General features: G+C 42.1%; 2 protein-coding genes across 3 annotated transcripts in view; one reads left to right on the top strand and one right to left on the bottom strand.

Moving 5' to 3' along the window:
- LOC121596322 (histone demethylase UTY) overlaps positions 1-27,651 on the bottom strand; it is a 96,488-nt gene that overhangs the window by 59,730 nt on the left and 9,107 nt on the right. The window contains exons 1-2 of one of the 2 annotated variants that reach the window (XM_041921168.1): positions 6,734-6,775; positions 4,207-4,918 (exon numbers count right to left, since the gene is read on the bottom strand). The exons of the other annotated variant lie outside the window; for it this stretch is intronic. The gene's annotated coding sequence lies outside the window, so the exon portion shown is untranslated. Of the gene's footprint in view, positions 1-4,206; positions 4,919-6,733; positions 6,776-27,651 lie in introns of those variants that run through there. 2 annotated transcript variants of the gene reach the window in all.
- On the top strand, positions 18,063-19,880 carry LOC121596323. The gene is made up of 4 exons (XM_041921170.1): positions 18,063-18,217; positions 18,296-18,403; positions 18,500-19,322; positions 19,398-19,880. Exons 1-4 carry the CDS (start codon positions 18,181-18,183, stop codon positions 19,798-19,800), a joined length of 1,371 nt encoding a protein of 456 aa, XP_041777104.1. The 5' UTR covers positions 18,063-18,180; the 3' UTR covers positions 19,801-19,880.

The raw sequence follows: 27,651 nt of genomic DNA, 5'->3' as shown, positions 1-27,651 counted from the left end.
CTGTGTCCTGCTACTCTCGCCCCCATTGCCGGTGGGGCTCGGTGGTCGCATTAACCGGCGCACTGGAGCTAATAATCATGCCAGCGTGGGGCTCTGTTGGCTGTGTTAGTTGTTTTGTGCTTTGTAGAATGATTATTTGAAAAAGAAAACCTTCTACTCTGATACAGCTCATTTTCTCTCTCGCTCTCTAGCAATGTGCAATCATGAAAAGTGCATTATAAGAACGGACGAACGAACGAAGTGCACAGACGGACAAACAGAAATAATGCAAGTTGCAGTTTGCGCGAGGCGTAACAAACAACACAAAATCCAATGAACTAAAACATTGATTTGCTATTTCCAGCGCTAGAGGAGTGTTGTGCCCTTCGAAATGCATTTTTTTTTTTGCAATTGTTGTTTGTTTTGTTTCTAAATGCAGTTCTAGGTCTTCGCTGCCAACTGCCAAACATCAACCACCAACGAAAGACACTCAATCCAAATCCAGGGGGCCTGTTCACTAGAAGTGGCGTTTATTGGTATCCGATGAAGGAGGAGGTTCGAGTGTGCAGCAGCAGCAGCAGCAAAACGTGATCAAGTCCCCGACCCAGATTCGCTTCCAGTGCGCTGTGCAGCGTTGCTTTCGGTGCGCGACCCCGCTTCACCCCTCTAGCCACTAAGCTTATACTGTTGTGCGCCACGACGACTTGCGGCAATTACTCGCGGAAAGATAAACGACCGCCTTCCTCCCTTGCTGCTCTGGTACGCGTATACTTATCTGCATTTAATATAAGCGCTAGAAAATGCCCCCTTTGGCATTGGTAGCGCGCGGGCATAGAGGTGGGAGACAGGGTGCAGAAAAAATGCAGAAGTAGATCAAGGAAGCAAATATCTACTCAACTCTCTCGAAGGAGACAAACTAGCCCCCCAGGGTGGTTTTGTGTGTGTGTGTGTACGTGAGCGATAGGCCAGACTATGGCAAAGTTTATTTATCTACAATCATTGTGAAATAGTTGTGCAACTGCTTCGGAGGCGTTCGAAGCTCGGCAGTAAGAACATTAGAAGCGTTCGCTTGAGCACTGTGTCACGCTTGCTGTTGTCAGGCGAGGGAAAACCTCCTCACCCAAACATACACACACAAAGGCTCGGAGGTTGCTATATACACCGCTAGGTAGAGAGGTAGGCAAAACGGAACACAACCAAGCCGAGCGACACAGAGAGAGAAAATTGTCGTCGCCAACAAGAAAAAGGGTAAACCGACTGCCGTAGATGCACTGGAATGTGCAACTCATGGTGAGGAAGTGTACGTGTGTGAGAGTAACTGTGCAGTATGAAGCATAATGGGAAATCTTTTCAAAGTGATTGTGAAGAGTTTGTATGGCATTTTGTATGACTGTATTGCTAAATGGTATTTATTTATTAGGATTTATCTTAATTGTTAGTGGCTAAACATGGCTTTTTGAAATTTTATATTTAATTTATTTAATTTAATTTTTACCTAATTATATTAATTAAAATAATTATGCAAAAAAATGATAATGGCTTAACAAAACATACATAATAAACTAATTAAAATAAGACAAACTAAGCCAATGATTTCAACCATAAATATCATAAAGAAGGTTGCATTTTATCTAAAAGAGCCGTATAAAATGTATAAAGACGGTTAGTAACAAAAGTACCAAGTTTTTCCTAAAATGCCTCTATGACAATGTTGCCTCTACGACAACAAAAGTAATATAAATAGAAAACAAAATGAAAAGCAAAATGACAGCCCCATTTCACACATTTTCATTTTTTAACATATTAATATGTTAAGCAAACATGCCGCACCGGTCTAGAAGTGTCTGTATATGTGTGTTGTTCTTACAATTTTGTTGTGCAAACGGGACACACCCCAAAAACTCCCTTCTTTCCACCTGTTCTCAACGAGCCAACACACACACACTTGCCGAAGAAAAAGCACTGGGAAGACACAAAAGCACCGCGGGAACGCGCTGCAGAAAACTTCAACATAACACCAAGGCGTAAAGAAAGAAAAAAAGTCCACCATCAGACGGAAATGCGAAGCGGCAGAGCGCCGTCGAACGCAGCAAGAAATCGAGCGCGGACAGAAAGGGGAAAGAGGCAATATAAACACACATCTCTCCGCACGAAACACGACGGTTGAGGTTGAAAGAATGGTGCTCTGGGGAGTGGACGGGAGGGTGCAATAAATGTTTGACCTACATTTTTGGCTTGTCTTTGCGCGGAGCCATTTCTGCTGGTCGTGGTTGGTGGTGGTTGCTGCTGCTTCTCGAGTACTTCAAAGTGTTTCTTCTGATGGGGGGTGGTTTTTGGTCCCCCACTCTCAGGAGCTCTGTTAACAAACGGCTCTTTCAGTGTGCTTTCTTTTCAGGATGCAGCAACGCAAACACACACACTATGCTTCTCAGATGCACACAATTGATGGATTGCAAGTGAGGAGAGAGAATGCAATATGGGGCGCGGCGCAAGCACAATGGCATCCGGTCGAAGGAAGAATTAGACGGAACCGGAAAGGTGGCAGGATACATTCAATGCTTTTTTCTTGCCGTGGAAATTGTGCAACAGCAAAGAATGTTGGGAAGGGGAAGGACCGAACCCGATTAAAGGGTCTATTGGGATGGTAGTCAACGCTTCTTGAACTACACGAAGGGAGCGACATCAAATGAATAGCGGAAAAAAATGATTCAAATACCATTTCCAACAGCCGTAAAAAACTTCATGTGAAACCATTTCCAATACATTAATCGGCAAATTCCATCGAAATTGGGCACTACAGCTGGAATTCAAGGGAGTAAAATGATTGATTTTATCGTCCATTTTGATTTGCCAGCATTGGCGGCGATGCATTCAGCGGAAATGTGTAATCAATCTGCGTCATTCAAATAGATATAAGATATAAGAGTTGTATTTCTGATCTGCTAAAGATTATTGAATTGTAGTTTCTTGCTGAAGAATTTTATCCCCTTCGCTTCCGAAGAATGAAGAAATACATTTCATACAAAATTATAGGCGTGAAGTAGTAGCAAAAGGGATCAAAGCAGAAAGCCTCTGGCGAAATAATCAATCACATGGTGCGCACAGGATGGTCCTTCGAGCCGGATTTTCGGCCGTTTAATCTCTGCATAAGAACCCAGTGCGTTTACTCTCGCCCTATTTGCCTCGGTTACAGTTTTCAGCGATAGAAGAATGTTTGGAATTGAAGATTTTCGTTCGAAGCGAATGCTCTTCAATGTATCACCACATTCCAATAATGGATTTTGGGGTTTACACAGGGTTTCTCGAAGATTTGTTTCTCTTTTGCTTCTCAATGTTGGTTTAACTTCTCCCAAGGTTTATAGACAGTTTCTTAAAGGTAGGTCATCGAATTTTACCGCAATTTGGAATCATTTGTTACTAAAATGTTTGGAACAATTTCAAATAGCTAAGGGCCACAATGCAATATAAGAAAAAATGATTCAAAAATTCTTGATTTCCCCAAAAAAATTAGCAAAGAAAATTCTGTCATTCTCAGAACTATATTGGAGTTTGAGAAGGAACTACATCATTAGTCATCATCATCAATCATCACCAATCGTAACTGTGCACTTTGGACACCATATTTAACATAATGTTATCGTTTTTCAACCTCGAATTCGATCACAAAACCCCTCTAAACACGTCTCGTGATAGCCGGAATTATGATCGAATGCAAGTTTTCTTCATGTTCTCGATGTGTAAAGCACGGCAAAAGAAACACACACACACACAGCAAAGGTAGGAAAAGCGTTCAACCGCTTAAACGGCGGCTGCAGCCGAGTTTTGTTCAGGTTTTGCGGCACATTCTAGCTCCCGTGGACACACCGAACCCGACGCAGAAGAAGAAAACTGAAAATGCTCAACAGAAAGACGGGGAGAAGAGCGCAATCAACGACGGCGGCGAATCAGGTGGCAGCAGCAGCAGCAGCAGCAAGAAGGTAGGAAAACCCAGACACAATGCATTTTTCTGTTCCTTCGTTCTTTGTGTTTTGTAAAAACCCTAAATGGGGGCACACACACACGTACAAAAAAACGTACAAAACACCGGCACCGAGAAGCAAACCAACACACAAGTCTGGCCTGGAATAAAGACCGATGCATCAAACGACCGATGCAACCTGTGCGCACCGAACACACATACACACACAGGCAGACGGTCGCAGTGCACTTGGGAATCGTATGGCTTACCTTGGATTTTGCTTTGTGATGTGTCTGCTGGTCGTGGGGTTTTGTGAGTTCGTCAACTGTTTCGTTCACCGTGTTCCCCGTGCTAGATATTCTCGTTTCGTTTTCGTTGTTCTGGCCGGCTGTTGTGTGCGCCTTCGATGGAAAACACAACACAACGCAGGACGGCGGCGGCGGTGGCGTCGGTGGCGTATCGCTGTTGTTTTTCTTTATAGCAGCTACAACAACACAACACACCGCGCGCGTTCTCTAGTCCCTATTTTTCTTTTTTTGGCTTTTGCTTGTAAGATGATTTACAGCAACTATACGGTGATGATGCTCTCTTACGACAAAAAAAACGAAGCGAGCTGAACACACACACCGTGTTTCCACTTGGCAGTGATACGATTACGCTTTTGGTGTAACGTTACAATGGAGGTTGAGAGAGAGATAGATTTGAGGGAAGCCAATCGATGCTTCTTTATCTTTAATTAATATTACAAAAATTCTTCCACACACATACACTTTTACACAATAATATAGGTATACGATTTGCCCTACTTTTTTCTTTCTTAGACAAATATTTGTGGCAGCTTGGTTTTCCTTCGAACTGAGCGATATGAACACACGCACTTACGCACTTGGAACACACACTTCTAGTGAACACGTGTTGTATTTTTTTTTTTTTTTTTATTATTTAACGACCGTTGGCAGTGTAGTAAATTCAATGCTGGCACTAAATTTCCGGATAAAAAAATTCAAACATTACTTTTTATTATTTCAAGGACTTTAACGTGGATGGGGTACGTATTTTGTTAGTATACTTGCAATATTCCCTGAGGCAATGTGCTCTTCTGCGATTATGTTTTTGTTATCCGAACGTTTAAAAAAACACGTTCAACAAAACAACACACACTATGGAGCGGCTTTTTTTATCATTTTTTGTACATAAAATAAAGAGCTCTTCTACGGTTTCTTCCTAACACAGTCAGGCCCTCTAAGTGCGTGTGTGTGTGTGTGTTTGCTTTGTTTCTATTTCCAAAACACATCAACACACACACACATTACTGTTCAGCCCTCAGCACACAACTGTTGCCCTTTCTTTTCACATATCAATGTATTTATTTTCCTGCCCTGCTGGTGTGTTGGCTTTCATTTGTGATTCTGTTTGCCGCCCATGTGCAAGGAGAAAGGGGGGATGCCCGATGACATAGGACGTGGAACTAGAGACACCCCCTCTTTCATTCTCCATCCCGCCCATGAATCCAATGGGGTAAACTGGGGCGTGCTGAATTTAAATTGTGTATAGCGAACCCTGCACTACGGGGCCTGCTGGCGCCTCAACTCAAAATCGAATAATTCAACGAAAATGGTTGCCACTAACGACAGCAAATTTAGCATGAGCACTTTGATGTACCAACAAGTACAACAACACACAGCAACATCTCCACGAGCTACTGCTGGTTTGAGAGTTTGTATGCCGTACACACAGACACTCGAATATGATAACGACGCTTTCATGACCTTCCCGAACATGCAAATTTCAGAGGCAGAGGCGACATGCAAAAGGGAGAACACAAAATTGGGTTTCTTTTTTACGAACTGTTGGATACTTTTTACTCAAAATCTGATAATGATATGAGAGCAAATAAAAGCCTCTAAAAGGCTGAAAATACACTTAAGGGTTTTTTTAATATAAAATATTTAAAACACACAAACACATACAAACTACACCTTTTAGCGTTTTGACGTGTAAAAAAAACACTCCCTTCAGTGAACGATATCCTAATCGCTTCCTCACCACTAAGAACGATGTTGATAAATAAAAAAATCGGTCATAAAGCCTCTCCCTTCCTTCCTGTACGGAACACGAAAACGTGATGGAAGCTAACGGTAAGTGAATAAAATCGAGCAAGCATGTCGGCGATTCGAGCAGGCTGAAAAACTTGGCACGATTTTTCACGCTCCACACCGATTCCACCAATTCAGCACACACAACACACACACACAAATACAGGCAATTGGCCCTTTTTTCCACCCCATTGATACGACGGATGGATGGGCCGTACAATTACCACCCGCTCTTCGTCGCCCAAACCAACCCTCGCCGCAAACGCCAAATTCCCTCCCGCCGCTCGCTGCTGCTGCTGATAAACGATGACGTGCGGAAAAGAGGGCCACCAAACATGGCGAAGGGCACGAGCGCGCACGAGGGAGGAGAGGTGAAAGCGCCTACTATTCTCATTTGCTCGCTCGCTCGCTCGCTCGCCTATTACGAAACACAGGCCTCGGTATACAGGGCCCGTGCTGTATGTGTGTGTGTGTGCTGCGCACCGCATATGCCGTTACTATCTACTACTTAACGTGCGACGTGCCCTGCCTACTATATCACACACCGCACACGCATACTACTGGGACAGGCACGGAGTGGATTGAAGCACACATTCACGCACGCGGTCAAGCGAACGATGCACGTAGAAACTCTTCAACCAGCCAGCCATACAGCGGGAGAAAGAGAGGGAGAGGGGAAGAGAAAAGAATGGAAACACACCTTCGGAAATACACACCACACGTACTGCACACACACGCACGCACGGAACGCCCGCACACACTGCTCGAGCGCGATGACGATGATGATGATGATGATGATTTCACACACAACACTTCTGCCGTGATGATGAACACGTTGATGATACACTGCTGCTGCACTTATATTAGCTACCCTTTGCTGCTTTCCTTCTCAGGTGTATTCCCTTTACACTTTACGCACACATACAGCAAAGCACACAAACACACGCAAGCACAGGCACAGGGCAAAAGGGTTGAGCGCTGCTGCGAGGCTCAATCGATTGTGGAAAAACTAATCACACACTATATTCTGCGCTTTGCTGTGCTCTGTCGTTCTGGGTAACACACACCGTACAACACACGTACACACACACCGCATTCACCACCACCACATCATCATCGCCGGCCACCGAATTTGGGTTTCACTTTTCTTTCCTTTGCTGCTTTTTTTTGCTTGCTTGCTTGCTTGCCTTTGCTCCCTTCTTCCGGTCGAATGGTCCAGCCCCTTTCAAAAACGCAACACACCCGAGCAGCCGGGTGACGTGCGAGCGTGAATCGGCCGTCCGTACGCGCTGCCAGTCGGAATCGAATTGAATCGAAGCTGCTCTCATCTGTCGCGGTGATACCCTCCATGCTGCAGGGGCCAAGCAAACCGGTTGGGTTTTTTTTTGTTTCATTTGCTTCGATTGCGTAGAATAAACGAGAGAGAGAGAGAGAGAGCACGCATTTGCTCGCGGAGCATGTTGCGGGCAGGCAGGGGCTTTCGACGTAAATGAGGTTGGTGTAGTTGTTACCGGCTTCTGAAGGACACTACAGCGATAATACGGGCAATTTCTGCTACTGCAGGACGCAAGCAAAAGAATTCATTTTGTAAACAATCTTATAATTATTTTAAGGAATTTCAATAATATGTTCTTCGATTAGATTGTTCTTACTTTCAAATCTATCGAAAGTCAACGGTACCGATCAACAAGCATATCGATGGTGCTCTTCAAGGGACCTACAGCCTACACCTACGAGAGACATCCACCTTAGTTAATGCCTGATCCAATGTTTAATGTATAGTGCGAGCAACACGAAAAAACAACCAAAACAATTTTTTTTTTCATTTAACCGACAACAAACTTACCCTTGTTGTCAAATCAATACAATTAACAAGCAACTACGATTCCTGCAAAACAAAAATTAAAGCACGCACCACGTCTAACAATCCATTTTTTTTTTCTTTGGCTCAACAACCGTTGTCGGTCAAGGCCTGCCTGCACCACTTGTGGGTTTGGCTTTTAGTGACTAATTGATTTCCCCCCATAGCAGGATAGTCAGTCCTACGTATGGCGGCACGGTCCATTTGGGGATTGAACCCATGACGGGCATGTTGTTAAGTCGCACGAGTTGACGACTGTACTACGAGACCGGCCTAACAAACAATCCATTATCCCGACCTTAATATCGGACGCCTTCGCGCAATCTTTCCATTTCAACTTGGACCAACCAACCACACTTCCTCAGTCCCTGTGGAAGGACTAAAAGGACTTTACGGGTTAGTTCGTCTGATTCCACACATATATATGGTCAGTTCACCGAGGCCAGGCGAGCTTGATACGCTGCACGGAAGTGAGAACACTGTACAGCTTGAACAACTCATCATTTTAGACGGTCTTGCTGAGCATCTTTCTATCAACCGCGGGTTTCGTCAGATTAGGACAGTGTCCGTGTCTCAAAGATCTATGTGCGTACTGGTTCTATAAATATACGATATAGTCGCAGCTTCGTTCGTCGCGACACGATTTTTGCGATGAACTGCTGCGAGGCTTTAGAATGACTGGTTGGCAGCCAGTATCCATGGGTGAAACTCTGCTTCTAAGCAGTTGTCGCTGCTGGCCTTTGATCAGCAGTCAGTCTTTGGAGTCAGACCTTGTCTCGTTTATCTGCAATTCGAGGTTATCTGTTGATAGAAAGTATCTAAAAAATCAAGTGCTAAAATATTGACTCATCAGATTAAGCTGCTCTAAATTGTAATTCAATGGTGCAGCTTAGTTTCTCTTAGCATATCTGTCCAGTATATAAGTAAAGTGTAGTCTTTCTAAGATGATTCCTCGACTTAAAGCTTAGAAAGATATACATGTAAGTGAAAACAGAACAACGTAAAACGATGTTTTTTCAGGTCAGCAACAGTGCAAATATGGACTCCTTTGACCACTAAATAATATATTTACCAATAAGGTACGTTGAATTGTTTCAATATCCTTAATACACTTTCAACTTTATTTAATGGCAATCTTTGGCCATCTTTTAACCCATAATAAGGACGTCTGTTATGTTTAGTGAAGCGAGTCGATTAGAGAATCACACTAACTACCATTACACAAACAATTGTGCAATTTTGCTCAATTTTAAACCAACTCATCCGACGAACCCTTCATTGGCTCACCAACCATCGGTTTGCTCTCCAATTGCTGCTCACGCTCTCCTATCACCGATACTAACTAAAATCTAAGCTGCTCTTTCGCTTTCTCTCTTTCTCTCTCTCTCTTTCTATCTCTCTCTCTCTATCTATCTATCTCACTCTCTCCTCTTCCTGCAGCTAAGTCGACCCCGCTCTACCTGCTTCCTCGCTTTGCACCATTAACGACTTCCGTTCTCTCACATTCTCACCCTTGCCCGCATTTTCCTATCCCTCCTCCCTATTTCGACGCACACATTTTACTCTTCTCTCACCGTTTCCCTCCGCCAGCTGCTCCTCTTGCACCCTTTCCATCCCTTCGTACACGCACACATACAAACCCCTATTTTGATTGTGTGTGCAATGACGATGATGATGATGATGATGATGATACTCGACGCTCCCTTTTTTCATCCCCTATATATCGGGCACATCAATGGAATGGAAGAGCGAAAAAGAGAAAACGCACAGAGGAGCGAGCAGGCGGCAATAGGCCCTGGTCGTCACGTAGGCACCCCGGTCGCCAAAAGAGACAGATGCAAACCGTGACTGCACTTCTTATTACGACATCGATGCACTTTCCATTCGAATTTGTGGCGCGGCACATTGAAAGACGGTGGTGGTAGTGGCGCGTTGCTGATGAACCACGGTGATAGATTCATTCATTTTACCATACCACCCCATGGGCCCACCATTCCCGCCTCCTACTTCGCTACATCTGCGTACGCTCCCACGTCGATTGAGACGGGCTGGCAAGCGTCCACCAGCAGAACGACAACTGTTGTCTGCTTGGGGTCTAATCTAATCAAACGCCGAACGCCCCGTCTCAAACCACCGGACAGACAAACAGTAAGGATGCAAATTATCAATTCAATTCAAGACTGTACCCATTCGAGGGTGGAACACCGTATGTGTGCGTGAGTGTGTAGGGAAGTTCGAGGCACATACAGACTATGCACACACATACGTGTCTGTTTGTGTCTGTGGGGTGCGGAAGTAGCTCTAACACACATCAGAATAATCGTGGATAAGCTTAGAAATAGGGATTGAGAGGCGACAGAGCGGCTGTGCATGGGGTGAGCAACGGTGAGAGCCTTACCAGGAAGTTCCGGGAAGCGGCACCAACACAACCAACCATAGCGAGAGAGAGAGTTTCACTGAACGCGTTGCCAGGAACGGACCAGCCAGGAAGAGAAAACAGCGACAGAAGGAATACAAGGGAGGACCTTCCCTGACAGGCTCCGCGAGGCGACTACGCGTCGCGATCCATTCCTCCATCTCGCTTCCTTGTGTGGCGCGCAAACGCTTATCCTTTTTGCAATGCTTCCGGTTCACGGGAAAGAAAGGCAGAGTGAGAATTTCCTCGTTTTGTTTGTGGGTTATTTAGCAGAAAATACGAAGGTAAACAAGTGTCACAATTTGCCATAATGTTTTATTTGTGCTTTTAGTAATGGCTAATATTAACAACGAAGGGTTTGAATTGAATTCCAAAAATGTAAATATCGTTAGAAAATGTGACTTAAGACTCCAATAAAAACCGTTTAAAACTGGTTGAGTTCGTTCAATTAACGGTAAAAGTACAGATTCACCCTCGCCAAGCGTTGCAAAACGCCTGAAGGTATGCAATATATTAATTGATTACAATTTGGTTTACTCATATATAAAACAGTTTAATTATTTAAGAAGCTTGTTATAAATAAATATATTAAAATATTAAACACATTAAAGATTCAATTAAGCAATAGATAAACCTTTATAGCTCACGAGATTTGAAGCTAATACAAGCGAAGAAACGACGAGGATTTATCTTTATTTTTAACGAATAATCATCTATTTTTAATGTAATTTATGAAATATTACAATCCCACTAATAAAATATGCAATTTTCCAAGAACTGGTAAACAAACAAAACCTTACAACCTCCAACCAGTGATCCCGTTCACCTTTACTTCCGTTTTTGTCGTTTGCCAAATTGTCTCTCGTCTTAGAGAGTTTAACCTTTCCCTGACATTTGACCCACGAACGCTCTCTTCCCTCTCGTTTCCCAATTGCCAATAATTCCCAATCTGATGACTTAAAGCAGGGACAAAATCAGGAAACTGCACATATTACTCTACGGGTACAAAAGTGAGCAGCAGTAGCAACAGCAATGGAATGTTTATCCTTCTTCCCATCAACTACACACACATAGAAAAAGGGACAACCGAATCCATTCCCATCCTGCGGGCACGTATGCACGTTCTTCCAGGGACACACGAAGGACACTCAGCGGCAACACGAAGAATTCGGTACAAACCTGCCGGGAGAGTAGTGTGCGCTTGTCGGCGACCCATCGTCGCGTTTGGAAAGCATTTCTTCTCCCCCCAGCACCAGAAACGGGATAGAGGGAAGGGCGCACTTTTCTCTCCAAAATCGATAAAAACCTGCTCCCGTAGGAAACGGTACGCGCCCTCCGCACTGAAATTGACGCTTGAGGAACAACGCTTTGGCCTGGGCCCTGTGGGGAGGCGGGAATGGGTGGCAAAGCGAAAGCAATTGTGCTGTTGTGCTTTCTTCCTGGAACGACGGGCACAAGAATAACTAATCGAAGAGGGAAAAACTGTTTATCAGGACCGATGCGTGGTGGTGGCGGTGGTGGTAGCCACGTTTTTACTGTTTACGAAACGCGCAAACACGGAAATAGTAGTGACCGGTTCCGGGAACCATTTCCGGTCAGGCGAATGAACGAAGAAGTATGCGCACGGTAGAAGAAGCCCGGGTAGTGTGTGTGTGTGTGTGTGTGTGTGTGTGTGTGTGTGTGTGTGTGTGTGTGTGTGTGTGTGTGGGTGTGTGTGTGTGTGGGTGTGTGTGTGTGTGTGTGTGTGTGTGTGTGTGTGTGTGTGTGTGTGTGTGTGTGTGTGTGTGTGTGTGTGTGTGTGTGTGTGTGTGTGGTGTGTGTGTGTGTGTGTGTGTGTGTGTGTGTGTGTGTGTGTGTGTGTGTGTGTGTGTGTGTGTGTGTGTGTGTGTGTGTGTGTGTGTGTGTGTGTGTGTGTGTGTGTGTGTGTGTGTGTGTGTGTGTGGTGTGTGTGTGTGTGTGTGTGTGTGTGTGGTGTGTGTGTGTGTGTGTGTGTGTGTGTGTGTGTGTGTGTGTGTGTGTGTGTGTGTGTGTGTGTGTGTGTGTGTGTGTGTGTGTGTGTGTGTGCCTTAATTAGACCCTAAATGAACCGATTTGTCCACACTCGTGTGCTGTTTTACGCAATTGGGGCTAAAAATATTCCGAGCAAAAAGGAAACCTGGGACGTACATTTAGACGACTAATTAAAGATCATGCCGGAGGCATCATTAGGTAACAAAACACATTGAACGATGCTTTAAATTAAAATAGAATTTTATTTTGGATTGAAATCTATCACAATGTCAACACGAGCCAACAGGAATTGCGTGCAACATAGAAAACATAAATTAGCGTATGATGTTGTGCTTGAATGATTCATCAAGCATTCATTCATACATAGCTTCAGTTTGGAGTTATTGGAACCACGAAACAAATAATACGATTCACGAATCTTTGATTGCTTATGATTCATCAATCGTTGGATAGTTATTATGATTCACACAACTTGTGGTAGTTCATAGTTAATAAGAATTCATGAATTATTGAACACTTTTATTATTTTTAATTATTGAGAATAAATGTTATACATGAAATTTGTAGAAATAAAGATTTAGTATACTAGATAATAAAGAATCTATAATGATTTATCACAAGAATTGTTTATTTATTGTTTATTAGGTTCTTCTTCTTCCTACGTGGACATGCCGGCCCATATAGGCTTTCGAGACTTGCAGAGGGCAATCCATTCTAGGCTTAAACCCATCACAGACATGTTATTGAGTCCTTCAAGTTGACGACTGTACTACGGGACCGCCCCTGTTTATTAGTTAATTGTTAGGATTTATATCACTGCTTGCTATCAATTAATCAACCATTCTTAGGTTGATTGTTTGTTAGTTGTCACGCTTTGTGGATGACAAAATAACAAAAAAAAAACTATGAACATACAAACTAATTCGTAAGAAACAATCAGAAAGCTAATTGTTCCCTTAAGCGTAACGTATTACATCCGTTTACCATCCTGGTGAAAACAACGGACCCGAAAACGATACTAACGGCGCCGACAACACAGCCACATCACACCGTACAAGTGGCTCTCCTCAGTTCCCAGAATGCATTCGTAGTGCTTCCCGTACAAAATAGGAAGTGACCAAAACACTTCCATTATGTTGTATGTGTTTTGTGGTGTTTGATGTTTGGTTGGTGTATGTGTGACCTTTTTTTTTCTTCGCTTCATTCCCTTATCAACAAAACTAACCCCTTGGGCAAGCCTCTCTTTCCACCGTACAACCGTTATTAACAATTTGGTGACATGCGGTTCGACAGTACCACCGCTACCAAACGCCAGCACCAGCAATCGTCTAGCACAGACCGGGTTTGATTATCAAACACACACTCACACACACACCGCAGAATGAAAGGGAAAGTGGGGTGTGATAAGGTTTTAATGAAGCAACGTTTGGAAGCCTACGAGAAGGTGAGTGAGAGAAGTGCGGAGCAAAAAAAAAGGGTGCTGCTCTATAGGGTGTTTCCGTGAATAGCTTTGGGCAGTCATTGTAAATGTATGTAAATTTGAAATAAACACACTCGCATTCTTTGAGATAGTTTATATGCAAAATACCAATTAGGAGCTCATTTTCCTGACTCAAATCAAAACGAATGTAGCGTAGAAAATGATCAGTTACGTTTAATTAGCTACTTTTATTAATTACAACTTTAAACATTTGGTACTAACACGAGGTCTGTGACAAAACAGTAATTTCAAATACACTCCATTTGGCTAATTTGACCAAATTGTTATAAAACAAACGACATTTCCAAAGTAGCTGGAGCATTGGTAAAGCATAACAGATGAAGAAATTACAGATTTTTGAAGGGTAAAAGAAAGGAAATCAATAACAATACAAGTTTTTTCTCTTGCAATGAAGTAGTTGGAACAACTGCTTGACTTGAGTAGTTCGAAGCGGAGCGCAACGAAACCGATAGCGATATAGAATTGATAAATAGATGACAAAAAGGCTCTATTCTACGCCCTCTTTTTCTCTGATAAATCGTCGTTAAAAGATTGGTAGTTATTGGTAGCATAAAATTTAAAGAAAGGCGCAAGACTTAATCCAGAATTGTCGTTCGAGATAACGTAGGTACATAAAAAAATAGAAATAATGTTTTGTTCCGATAAAGTAAGAACATCCTTAACAATTCTGTCATAATTTCTAATAAATGCTAACCTCAAGGGCATCCCACGTTGCCTACTGGTAACCAACATCAAGAACTTCTGTTACTAAAATACAATAGTCAACAAAGGGTACAAAAAATTTGGATAAATCCAGGTATTTTATTGGACAAAACTGTACTATGTATACACCACCTTTTTAGGCCGTAGTACCCACTACCAGTGCCCCAACAAATGGGATGATTTATGATGTACGGTACCGCACCCTGTTCAATAATATTTTGCCCATATCTAGGGATCACAGGGATCATCAATGAGATTAGAACTCATGACTTGCAGTGTAGATACCATTACACGCTAGACACTACACTATGAAGCGTTCATATATTGCAGGCGTTAAAATGGGTACGTATATGAAATATACAATTGTAGCAATATGTGAGTGCAAGAAATGCCATACAAACATTTGAAAAACTGTCATTTTTGCACTATTTTAATTAAATATAAATAATAATTGAAATGTGTATCTTAATACAATCATCTTTTTTCTTCTTTTTTTTTAATATATTATACAAAGAGAGTCTGATTTCCTTTCAACTAATTCATATTGCGTTGAATGTGATACGGTTTTGTGATGTTCCCGCACTATTAAAATTAATGAACCAAAAACCATATGGTAAGCTACACAAAAATATATTCTTCCTCTCTAATAGCAATTATACTAATTGTTGCGGTAACAATAAAAGACAAAGCCCCAATGTGTGCACGAACTCCTCTGGTTGAATGCAGCTGTGAAGCACCATCTTCGGGTGGGGGCTTAAGACCATGGATAATAGGTTAACAAACCTTCTGTCGACCGGTTTCACCGCAGGTTGACGGACGCAGTTAGCATCAAGAAACATCAAACCGTGTAAACTCAGGAACCACCACACAAAACCTTCAAAACATTTCCAGCAAAGCCATACATTCAAATGACAGGTTGTTGATGGAGATTTTTGCGAGAAGCGCCGGGCGTCATTAAGCCAGGCAACCAAACCATAATGCATTTTTGCATCGATCAGGGGCAACAACAATCGTCCATAATGCATTCACAGACACACACACACACGCACTTTTTCCTGCGATCTAATTTGCGACCACCGAAAGCCTATAATTACCATTGTGTTGGCTACGAGAGTTAACCAACATAACAGAGGGAAGATTATCCCGAAAATGAGTGTGTATCCTTGAAAACAGTAAACGGAGCGTTGAGGAAGAAGAGGGAGTCCTCATTTGGATACATTGTGTTTGGGAGTGTATGCGTGAGTTTGTGGAGTATGTGTTAGTTAGTTTCTATTCAAGAATTAGCTTCTTTTTTTCAACAAGCCTAAATGCACACTCATGTTCGGCTGAAGCGCACATACTGCAACATTCGTGTGTCTAGAGCCCGACCCCGTAGAGACGATCGCGAAGCAAGCAAAGGACGTCCAGAGAAATCAACCCCAAAACGGAAGAAAAGAGATTTATCGCTTCTCTCGCCACGGTCCCCCGTTCAAAGCCCGGAGGCATTCCGGGGAGGACGCCAGACAAGACCGGCAACGAAAAGCACAAATCCTCCAGCGGGTGTTGCATCAAACGATACGATCGCGACAGCACAAGGTCAATGTAATCGAACAAGGCCAAAAACTGCATGGTGGTTGGCGGTGGCGATCCACCACAAAAAGGCGAAACACCGAAAAGGCGAGCGTGCAAGAGATGCACAACCTTTCTGGGACGGAGGAAGTAAGGTGCATCAGCGGGAACGACGGTGATGGGACCGGCGCGCAGCAAGAGAAAGAGGCCGAAAACATAAAACAGAAATAATATGTCTACACACCCGGGGTTTTGGCTTGGCCTCTGGCCTGGTCGGGCGAAGACTTCTTGAAGCGTTTTGTACTACACACTGGTCTGGTCGATTAACCCCTTCGGTTTGGTTGGCTTCCGTCGATCGAGATCATCGACAGTCGCGCGTTTTTAGCTAATGATGCACTGATGCACCGTTTTCTGTGTGTTCGTGGTTCTGTGTGCAGCGCGGCGTCTTGATCGTTGACATACTTCTTTTGTCCCTTCTTTTGGGAGAATCGGTTTTCTTATTCTTGCATGGTATGGTATACACGCGCTTGAGGCCTTGCTAAGAATACGAATGTATAATCAATCGATTTGAATTTCTAACCCGAGAAAAGTGTAGCAGAGAGGCTTACAAATGATTGAATTAAAACCGAAACACATAATTTTCTGCAAGAATGCTTTGCATGAAGACATTATATGGTTTTTGCGTTGCGGGCAACCAGTGGAGATGTTTTTAACAAACTGAAAAAACTTATAAAAAGGAACAGGAAATGAAAAAAACAAATATTTGAACAGATAGAATGTCCATTCTGTACATAGAAAATCCTTATCCTTTAATCCGTGCACTTAAACATTAATCACAACCAAAGCCTCATTGATTCTAACCGGTAAAACACTAAATTCGTCCTTCGCTACGCACAGTATTTCATAGTTTTTCGAGTGAATTGTTTCATTTATTACAAAAACCCGTAGTTTGCCTTCACATCCTGGGGTGGACTGAGCAGTATGCAAACCAAGCGGCACCGAGATGACGCGTGGCTTCGGGAAAAAGGACCCTCTCCCACTCATAAGTAAATTTACTTCTAAATCCTTCTCTAGTTTAAAATTCCTCTTACGACTTCTCGCTCGACATTTCTGAAAGGTCTGCGTGGCCACTTAACGTTTACGGCCGACTGTATGTTTTATGTAGCAGAACTTTGCTTGTTTTCTCCTAGACCATGTTGGATTTGGCAAGTGATTGTGCAACATTTTTTCTTCAAACAAATTTGCCCTAATTTTGTATCACCATTTCACTCAACTTGTTTGAAAAGAAATAAAAAATTGACTCAATACTATATCAAATTACAAAACATAAACATTAAATCATATAAATCACTCACTGTTGATTTCAAAATTATCCATAAAACTCACCTGAAAAGAAAAAATGGAAAAAATAAATTAAACAAATGCAACACCAGTACGTCAGCTATATAAACTGCACAAAAATACTTAAAAACGCACATCATTTATTAGTATTGATAAGTGTTCATCCACTCAAAATCCCCCTATGAATATTTGACAACAGAGATAAAAATCAATAAAATTATCCCAACCATAAAAATCGGATCAAACCACCCGAGGGTGTGAAAAAAGCTGCTAAAACTTAAGCATTTTTACTCCTAGACACGATGACCATGGTTAACATTTCCCGCGTGGAATAGGAATCGAAAAAAACTGTTACCCCATAGCGCTTCCAACAATCGGTTCAGACTGGTTTGGTTTTACGAGCATAAAACGGGACAACATAGTGGAAATCGTAAAACTGAAAATCCACTTCCACTTGAAAACATAAATTTTACGCAACCGTGCATAGAGAGCATTGTGAGAGATGGTGGGTATTTCTGCGTCAAAGCAGTTTGGATAGAACATCATCATCATCATCATCATCAACATCATCATTATCTTGTTAATCATAGTAGTTATTCAACTTTTACATTCCTCGGTGTAACACCAACAATCGAAGCAAGCTTTGGCATGACGATTATTTTCATTCTTTCGGAAACTTCTAAATTGAACGGTTTGTGTGTGATTTGTGTTAGCTATTTCGGCTTGTATTCAAAATTTTACGTGAAGCTTTAGTTTTAATATTTAATTATGGAATCGTCCATCACATCTGGAACAGCAAAGAAAGGTAAGAATATTTGAGATTACATACTATTTTTAAATATAACATAAATGCATACACCCATATCAATATTTATTACTGCAGGACCAAGCAAAAGCATTTTGGACAAAATGAACTTTTTTGGGGCCAATGCAAAAGGACAAGATAAGCACCCACCAACACCAAATTCAAAATCATCAAAAAACAATAAAGGTAGGTAGTAATGTCTTTTACCGTAATATCTATAATCTATTACTACTTCTGGAGTCAAACAGTACCAATTCTCGTCCCTCGAATTGTGTTTTTAAGGCTCCCAACCAATTCCAAATCTTGGACCAAAGGTGAACAAACAACAATTGATCGCTCAGGAACAACAGCATGATGTTGGCCTTGATCATAAGCCCGCTGACATTACCACAATAACAGCTGCATCAAACGATGTAATAACTGATTACCAAATTACTGGACCTATACCAGACGAATTGATCTCAGATGTCCCAGATCAAATAGCACCTGAAAATATGAGCCTTGAAACCCACAGAAATGAAGAAACGGAGCAAGTGGATTCGTTAGAAGTATCCGAAAAAGAGTGTAGTGATACCGTTCCAATCGCAACAGTACAGAATAATTCAAAACCCATTGCCCTACAAGAGGACTTGAAGATGATGTTAGATCCAATAGATGAATGTACCACTTGCCAACAGCCCGATTTGTTTGCCGAAAATCCTAGACTGCACGAACTGCACGAAACTAACGTTCCAAAGCAGGTGGAAACTGTACTAATTCATCCAAAGAAGAATCCGAATGTTCCCCCAGATACAATCGATCAACCCGGTAGTGAGCAGAGAACCATGAAACCTCCAACCGCAACGAGTCCTGTCGAAAGAAAAGCTACTCCAATTCCTGTAAAACCACACAAAGAAATACTGCAACAGCGGTCAAGCAAATCGAGTCAATCCTCTCTGTTGTCGGACGGTCCATCGTCCTCCTCCCAGTGCCATCTGATCGAGCTGTCACAACCAAAGCCGGAAGCACTTAAGCTAACGTTGATACGCCTTCGACAACTGCACGGCGGCACTGAGGCAGAAAAAATCGGCAACATCGAGCGCCATCTACGTGGGTTGCGTGACAGGTAGGGTTGCACACCAACGAAGGGAATCCTTTATTAAATAAGACAATATTATTATTAACTAACTTCTTTCTAAAGTCCACAAAAACATACCAGCCTTAAAACAGCAAAACTATCGGAACAGAATCCAAAAACGAGAAAACCCAACGAACCAATCCGAGCCAAACCGAAACAATCCAGCTCAGAAGACGACAATGAAGATCCTGCCGATGATCGTCAAGCGTTTGACAAATTTGCAGCGAATCTTTACGCGCATTTGGAGCGCAAGCGAGCGCTCGAGAACTATGAGGCTTCGAAGCTGATGATGCCGGTGGAGATTGGTTACTATCGTGAAGCTTATGCTGCGCTGGTGAAAGCATTCGGCCAGCCGTACCACAAGTGTACGCTCGAGCTATACCAGCAGTTGGCCGCCGAGCTTGGGCTCGAGGCCGAAATGTTTGTGATGGACAAAACACCGCACGAAACTAATGTGCCGGCGTGAAAATGCGCGTAAATAAAGTTTCCGGTGCAGTAGAAGTTTTCCTCAGTAATAAATCAGTAGAAAACATTTCAGTTGCAAAATGGATTCAAATAATTAATCATTAAGAAGATGTTTGGCTGTGATAGCGCTAAGCTGTGATGGCGCTAGGCTAGGATAGCAAATAATAGCTTCATCAACCAATAGGCTATGGAATAGTGCGTATATCCTTTGAAAGAAACCTTCCCCTGTTTCACTGTTTCGTATACCGACCGGTGGAAAATACACTCGGGAAAATAATTTATGCTTCATAATATTTATCTTTTTTTCTACTTCCTACTTCTACGCATACCTGGCCCCACAGACGCACATTTATCTTCCGTATTCGGCACACCTTCCGCAAAGGAGCGTTACAAAACCAGCAACGGTACTGGAGCTGGAAGACCGCAGAGACGCGCAGCAGAGACAACATCGGGGTATCATAAATTTTCATTTCTTTAGTCCAACCAGCAGAAACTAAAGCTACCACAAAGTAGCACGTAACGCCTTAACCTCCCCACTACGGAAGAGAAAATGCCCCTTTTTGGGAGGGACCGGAGGGATGACCAACAACAAGCCAAACAGACATCATCCACAGCGTGACTTTACCATCGGTGGATTGTATTTTTGCAAAGGGTGCCAACCTTCGCCACACAGTACCATTAAGGGGGAGTGTTCTCACCGGGAGTCTCCAGGAAAAATCGATCCTCCACCACCCATGGGAAGATGAGAAAGAACCATCCCAGGACCCAACTTACAAGGGGGGTTTTGTTCCCGATTCACACCCGGGGACTCTCTAGAGGTTTTTGGTAGAAGTGAGAGAATGTTTGCATAAAAAAGGCAAAGAAACGGATGAAATGATTCGACACAAGCGCTGTGGGAAAGTCAAAATATCCTTGGCAGAAAGGAGGAAGCAAAAGTATATACCTTCTACCGCGATCATTGTACTGCAAGGATCAAGGACACGTTGTGATATGAAAAAAAAGGAAGAGCTTGGCACAAAAGCATACAGGAGGAAAGCTTCAGTTTTTCGGGAGCGTAAATGTAGAAAAAAGTTGAAGCGTTTTTGCAGGAATGGGCTCCCAAACAAAACGGTGTCCGGGAGAAATTCCCAGGGTTCCCGGGATTTTCAGTATCTCTCTACATACAATAGAACATGTAGGAAACTTTCTTTTTCCCTCCCCACCGCTAACACATAAGGATGGCCATTATTTCTTCCCTTCACGGTAGAATGTAGCTATAGCGGGAAAAAACAGGAAAAGCTGTGAAACGCCACAAAGACACACACACACACACAGTGCTGGTGGTGTCTTATGGGTTGCCGAACAAACGACAGAACGAAACCGAACGACACGCGGTGAGTGGCGTGCAACGACCACATAATCAGCCCGGCGAGTTCAGAGGGTGCACACACCGAAAAAATAAAACGCCTGCGAAAGATACGAAACACAACCACACAGTACATAGAACATGAAAAGTCCTTGGCTGGAAAAGGGAGACTAAATCCTCATTCTGCCTTCACCGGGTCTCCACCCGTTGCGCGTACGAAAAGTTATGCCCAATAGTTGATGTTTATGTTTTGCTATGTGTCTCCACCGCTCTCTCACAGCACTCCACTCCAAAGGCGAGGAATGTTTCGAACAAACTTTCTTCTCCACCATCACCACCGGGTACAGTGAACAACGTGTCCAAGAAAAACCGCAAGCAACCGGCATCGTAAATACTATGCCGAGCAGCATGGGCACGATTAAAAGAGCGGGTGGGTATGAAGGAAAACGGGTACAGGCTGACTGTTCGGTGGAAGAGACACTTCCCCTTGCTTCCTCGTGGGAAACTGGCTTCAACCAGCGAACCAGTCGAAGGAAGCAACCCACCCGTGCTGTATGTATCGTTTATTTATTGCTCTATTGCTTGCATTTTTGCTTCGTTCCTTTGGTGCACTGCCCTATTACGGTACGTTTCGTCCCTCCCCCCCCCCCCCATGCTTATCTAAAGGGCTTAGCACATCTTCTTAGCATTGAAATAAAGCGTCGCATTTCGACGATGGTGTTGCGGGCGCGATAAGCTGATGAAAACAAACCAGACAAAAGGATACGATTAAGGGTGACAGGATAGGAAAGGGGACATTGGCACGGGGATAAAGTTTTGTAGAGATAACTGGATGTCATCAGAAGGAATTATAAGAGCAAGGAGAGTGGAATCAACAATAACAAAGCAACATAAATTCAATGCAGGATGTTGTAAATTTGACACAAAGGCAAAAATATCAGAAAAATCATTGAAATTTTAAAAAAATGTTGTATAAAAACTGTCGATTAAATAGAAAGAAATGGGTAAGATAACTCAAGAAAAAAAGTCAACAGGGCCATAGAAAGGAACCATAGAAAAGAAGTAGGAAGAGCAAAGTGTCTTAGAATTAACAAAGCTAAAAAATTAAATTGGATAGATGAACATAAACAAGTTTTGAATAGAAAGCTATGAAGCAGGTCAGTATAAAATTTACAACATGAAACACTAACATACAAAAACAGACAAACAAAGTAAATAGAAAAAGAAACAAATTGCATAGATAAATTTAAACAAGTTTTGAAAAAAAAATTAGAAAGCTATAAAGCAAAAGAAAATCTATGATGTGAAAAACTAACTCACAAAAACAGATAAAAAAAGCAAATAAAAGAAAGAAACACATTATAAACAGCCCAAAACAAACAAAAACGGTCATTCCCAGTGTTGGATAAAAATAAAAGAGCCGTCAAATAACTAATATCTCTTAATTTATGCAATTGAATAGCATTAAATGAACAAAATGTCCCTTAAATTTACCTGTAAGCAAAAACAAAAAACTGAAAGAAGTAAAACAAACCGATAAAAAGAGAGGCAACAAAGAGTAGAAGTAATATCAATATAAGGTAAAAATTGAGCAAAATCTAAAAACTAAAAGCGGTAAAAGTAATAACTAAAAACTAACACAACAAAAAATCAAATAACTATTTAAAAGGGTTACAATTTAAGAAGAACTACAAAAAATGATATCCTAAGAAACAGAATAATATTGAAGAGATAAATAAAAGTTTGCGCAAATTAAATAAACAAGATCAAACAAATCTGCAAATATTCAATATTCTCGTTTAAATCACTCCCATTCGTTTCAATTAATTAACCAATTGAGAAAAAGAAATAAAATATAAGAAAACTACCATAAAACTAGGAAAACGAACCCAAAACCAAAAGTTGATGGTGGGCGAATAATAAAACTTCATGAATAGTTAAGCGGATGAATAAAAACAATTGAAATTTGCCTAACTTCCTTCAAAAGCAGTACGATTGATACCGTACACAAACCCCCAGCCATAACTCCCAAGCCGGGAAAATCGTACTCCAGACGTTCGCCGTGCACCTTATGAACACATTATGAAACTAAAATATCGATACAACGCGAATGCGAAGTACCTTCTCACCATTCTCACTGCACTTTGTGTAAGTAAACAGCTCCCCTCATCGACGCAGGAGTTGAAGGGCCTCTTCTAGCAGTGCTACAAAACGATAGCAGCGAGGACGAACGCTCTTTAAGCTCTTTTTCGGCGAACCGTTCGGCACCGTTACCACGCTTGGCCGGCAGCCGGTGGAAATGTGTTCTACCTTTCCTCCTTCGAATCCCCAAACCTGGCAACAGCCAGACGACAATAAACGAACCCGGCCCGGGGAAAAGCCCCGTCATGGTCGGCTAGTAAGCAAAACTCCGAAAATCCTCCAGACACTGTTGTCGCAGTTGCACCACACTACCGTAGCTGCGCGTTCACGTTTGCGCGTTTGTGTGAGTGGTTGCAAGGTTGTTGACTTACACATTGCCGCCGGTACATGGAACCCGGGGAAACAGGTTGTAAATATTGGGCGTACACAGGCGAACAACAGCAGACGAACAGACACACAGAGATAGGCAGAGACTCAGCCAGCCAGACACAGACAGACATACAGACGCATGGGCACGGTTGTGGATGAGACTCCGTCGCCCCGTTGCACAAGGACGGATGCAAAAGGATGCAACCACCTCATGGACGCTACGCCACCACACCGACACCACGTGGTGGCAGGAAAGTGGCCGCCGTTGAACCCATGTGCCAAAAGTTGGTAGGGTGAAGGAAATTACGCCGGCCGGTATAGGTGGATGGGCGGCACATAAAATCGCATCAATCGCGCGCGACTAAGGAGCGCACAGCGGGGTTTTATGAGTTCCTTGCACGTTCTTTCACCGCTGTTGCCGTCATCGTGGTCGTCGTCGTGTTGTCGTCTTAGTGGAAATGTAATTTCCATTACGATTCCATCGCTGGAAGATTGTTGAAAGATTTCGACTGTACACCTAGGGGGGATTGCTTTCTTTGTAAGAAAGTAGACGGAAGGAAATGGCAAAGGTTCGTCGTCTGGGGATCACTAAACTCTTGGGTGTGGAGAGAGTGTAGTGTGTAGCTACATTGGAATTACATTGATCTTATTACTGAACGATTTGTTGATGGGAATAATATTTGTGTAGTTTTCGTTGAGGAGCTGGTTGTTTTTGCTGTAAATTTAATAAATTCAAAAAGAATATTCATCATCATAAAATTATACTCCTTTTGAAGCTGATGAATGTTAAATGAAATGAAATTTAAATGAATTTTTAGAATGAGTGTTCTTTTAAGAATTATTTTTAAATGATTGAACTCTAACAGTCATAATGGTTTCAGTATTTGATTTTCTATACAATTGATTGAATCTGTTATAAGTTTAATGAAGTTTCATAGTATGTACTATTTTTGTTATGTTGATATTTTGAAGTGGATTTCATGATCGTATGTACGAATTACATTATTGAGAGTTAATTTTATCGACTCGCGATTAAATCAGTATATAAGCTTGGGATTAAAGAATGAACAAACATTGACAATTTTACATGTCTTTATCTTCACATGCACTGACGAAATCTTCAATGCACTTTCAATAGCAGTAATAAATGAGACAGCAGCCAAATTTTGAAAGCCCTATAGTCGAACTCTAACCGTGATGGCCATAAAAGTGAAGCAACTTCGGTGCACGATCAAAGAACGGGGATATGGACTCTACACCCCCGTTTTTGAACAAATCTGACAGGAATTTTCAATTAGCCTGAGATTCCAATTCTAATCACATAAATTCAGTTCCCATAAGAAAAAATCAAGATAGTGTCCCACAACAATGAGTACCCCTGAAAACCCCTTGTGTAAAGCAAGTTTTACGCCCTTTTGGGTTTCCTCCTTCAAGCATAGTCGTAAAATGTTTAATAGTAACTAGATTCACTTAATCAAGTTGTAACTCCAATATGGTTCCTCTTACTGACTCTGCAAGGGTTAAAACAACAAATGAATTCGATTCGTTCAATTGCACCTTCTGCCAATGTCTTTCTTCAAGTTACATTTGCGTAAAAGGAGCATCCATTCCACTCGTCAGGCTCTTTCAAAGCGGAAAGAGGCTACATCTGATTATTTCTGACTGCAACCCGACTTATCTTCGCAAACCAAAAACGACGAAAGGACAGACAAAACACCATAAAACCGATTTACAACCGTTGTGTTTCGCCACTGGAAAAACACAACAACAATTGAGCGGAAAGGGATCAGGATCAGGGTAGGAGTAGGCCAGCAACATCTAGAGACTGGACTAGCCCGTCCGTTACTGCACAGAGCCACCGTGAATCTAGGTGATAAATTGGCTAAATGTTGACATCAAGTTTATTTTCGAAACTGTAATTACCATCTTCTCAAACACCTAACCCCTGTGCTAGCAGCTTAAGTAAGGACGCGATACAGAATGCGCAACGATACGAAACAACCATGTCCTCCGGAACTGGAGTGGGAACATGGTTTCCAACATTCCGTGTGACAGCGGCTTTCAATGACTAACTGGCAGCAGTCTGCACATCATCCCAATGGTTAAAGCGAAACGGCTGGACGTTCAAACGTGGATAGTTACGAGTCCGCCTATCCGCTCTCCCCGTTCAGCCCCTGGCGAACAAATCACGGGGTTGGTGCATTACGAGCGCACTGTAAATTATTGGATTATCTATCTAGCACCCCCACCATCGCCGGTAGCGCAAAAACTCGGGGAAATGAACAACGGAACGAGTTAGACGGTTTAGATGCAGATGTTGCAAATTGGAGGTGAATGTTTTGGGGGGACATTTTTACTACTGCTTGCTGGGAACCATTGCACATTTCTGTGCTTTAGGTTGAGTGTTTAATATGTTTGGTTGTATTTGTTAAGCAGTTTTTCATTTTTAATTAACAATTGCTATGAAAGACTTAATTAAATTCGTATTTAAGCAAGTTCTATCTTTTGTTATTTCACTGATATCGTGTGACTAATGTACTAAAGTATTGAGTTAAATTTCCATTTTCAAGCAAAACACCAAATAATATGACTAAATAATCCCTGATCGAACCGCATTTACGCAATCAAATTGAACAGCGATTAGCTGTTACAGTTCGTTTCCTGTTGCGCACAATTTGTCTCGCCCGATCCAAAAATGAACGATCCGAATGTGGTCCTTTTTACCGCCCCGAAATTCTGCAACCCACACCCATGTTACAGGGCCGCTACCCCGTTCCCGGCTACAATTGATTCCGCACATCCTGCGTACTGCGGCCATTGACCCGGGTCGACACCCGGGTCGATCGAATATGCTTTGTCTGGCCGGAGCCGTACAGGCACGACGACGAAGGCAGGCGTGCGTCCACGGTACGCCAATTCATAGTCCTGCCCGAAAGTCCTGCTACATGTGTTTGTTGGGGAGCGGTTTGCCATGAATTAAGGTAACCACAAAACCACGACTGAAGCACGCGAATCAGTGGACGTAAATTGCGTTGCGTGGAAAATCTAGATGGAACGGTGTGACTGACGTTCTGCGGCGGGGTACGGTACGGGGAGACTGTGTTTAGTATTCGGAAAACTTGCTAGTTTGGCAATCGTCGGGCCAAAGACCAACCCTACCTGTCTGCAGTTGGAATAATCGAATGTTCCTCATGGTTTAAAGGGAGCAACGGGAAACTTTGCGAAAGCAATGATTGTATATAGTATCACCACTAAACGTTACGTTGATAAGTTGCATGAATCAACATAGTAAGTGGTAGCAAAATAAAAACGTATAATCGGTAGAGAATTTGTATATAAAAAAGAAGTGGTAATTAATTGGCTGGATGAAAAATTGGAAAAAAAAATCCTTTTTTGGTACTAATAATGACTAGATTTTCATTTTAATAAAAGTCTTCCTAATTAAGCTCTTATCTACACAGGCAGACAATGATTAAAAAAAATCTTGAACAACAAAATCACTTAGCACGACATTACTTCAAAGCTATCAACAAAGACAAGTGAGAAGAATAAAACCAAATAAAATATTCTACATTTAGCATTTAGCATAAAATTGGATAGCAAAAAAAAATTAAACAAGAAATATGATATAATTTTGAACGATAGAAGTCTAGATAGAACAAAAGATAAGAAATAACACGAGCAAATAAAATAACAAACGACCAATGAAAAGAGGAAAAAAATATAAAAAAAGATGAGAAAAAATGCACACAGTGACAAGAAGAGGAACAACAAAAAAGAATAAATAAAATAATAAAAACAGTAACAGACTATATAAGCCAATACTCAAGTAAATGAATTATTTAAACAATGAACATAACATTGTTGAAATATTTAATACTTAGAAAGAAAAATTAACACATCACAGTATGAAATATACAAATTAACCGTCGTTAAACCAACAAAGTGAAGTATCAGTAATACCCCTAACATTTCAATTCGTGCCAATCCGTGCCA

Source organism: Anopheles merus, chromosome 3R (assembly GCF_017562075.2).
Source record: "Anopheles merus strain MAF chromosome 3R, AmerM5.1, whole genome shotgun sequence".
Taxonomy (NCBI): Eukaryota; Metazoa; Arthropoda; class Insecta; order Diptera; family Culicidae; genus Anopheles; species Anopheles merus.
The sequence above is the reverse complement of the archived record's forward strand: the minus strand, read 5'-3'. Positions and strand labels throughout refer to the sequence as shown.

Excerpts from the sequence above, each read along its gene's own strand:
- LOC121596323 (XM_041921170.1), top strand. The coding sequence starts at position 18,181 with ATGGAATCGTCCATCACATCTGGAACAGCAAAGAAAG. Across the intron at positions 18,218-18,295 it reads ATCTGGAACAGCAAAGAAAG|GACCAAGCAAAAGCATTTTG; the intron begins GTAAGAATATTT and ends TTATTACTGCAG. Across the intron at positions 18,404-18,499 it reads ATCATCAAAAAACAATAAAG|GCTCCCAACCAATTCCAAAT; the intron begins GTAGGTAGTAAT and ends TGTGTTTTTAAG.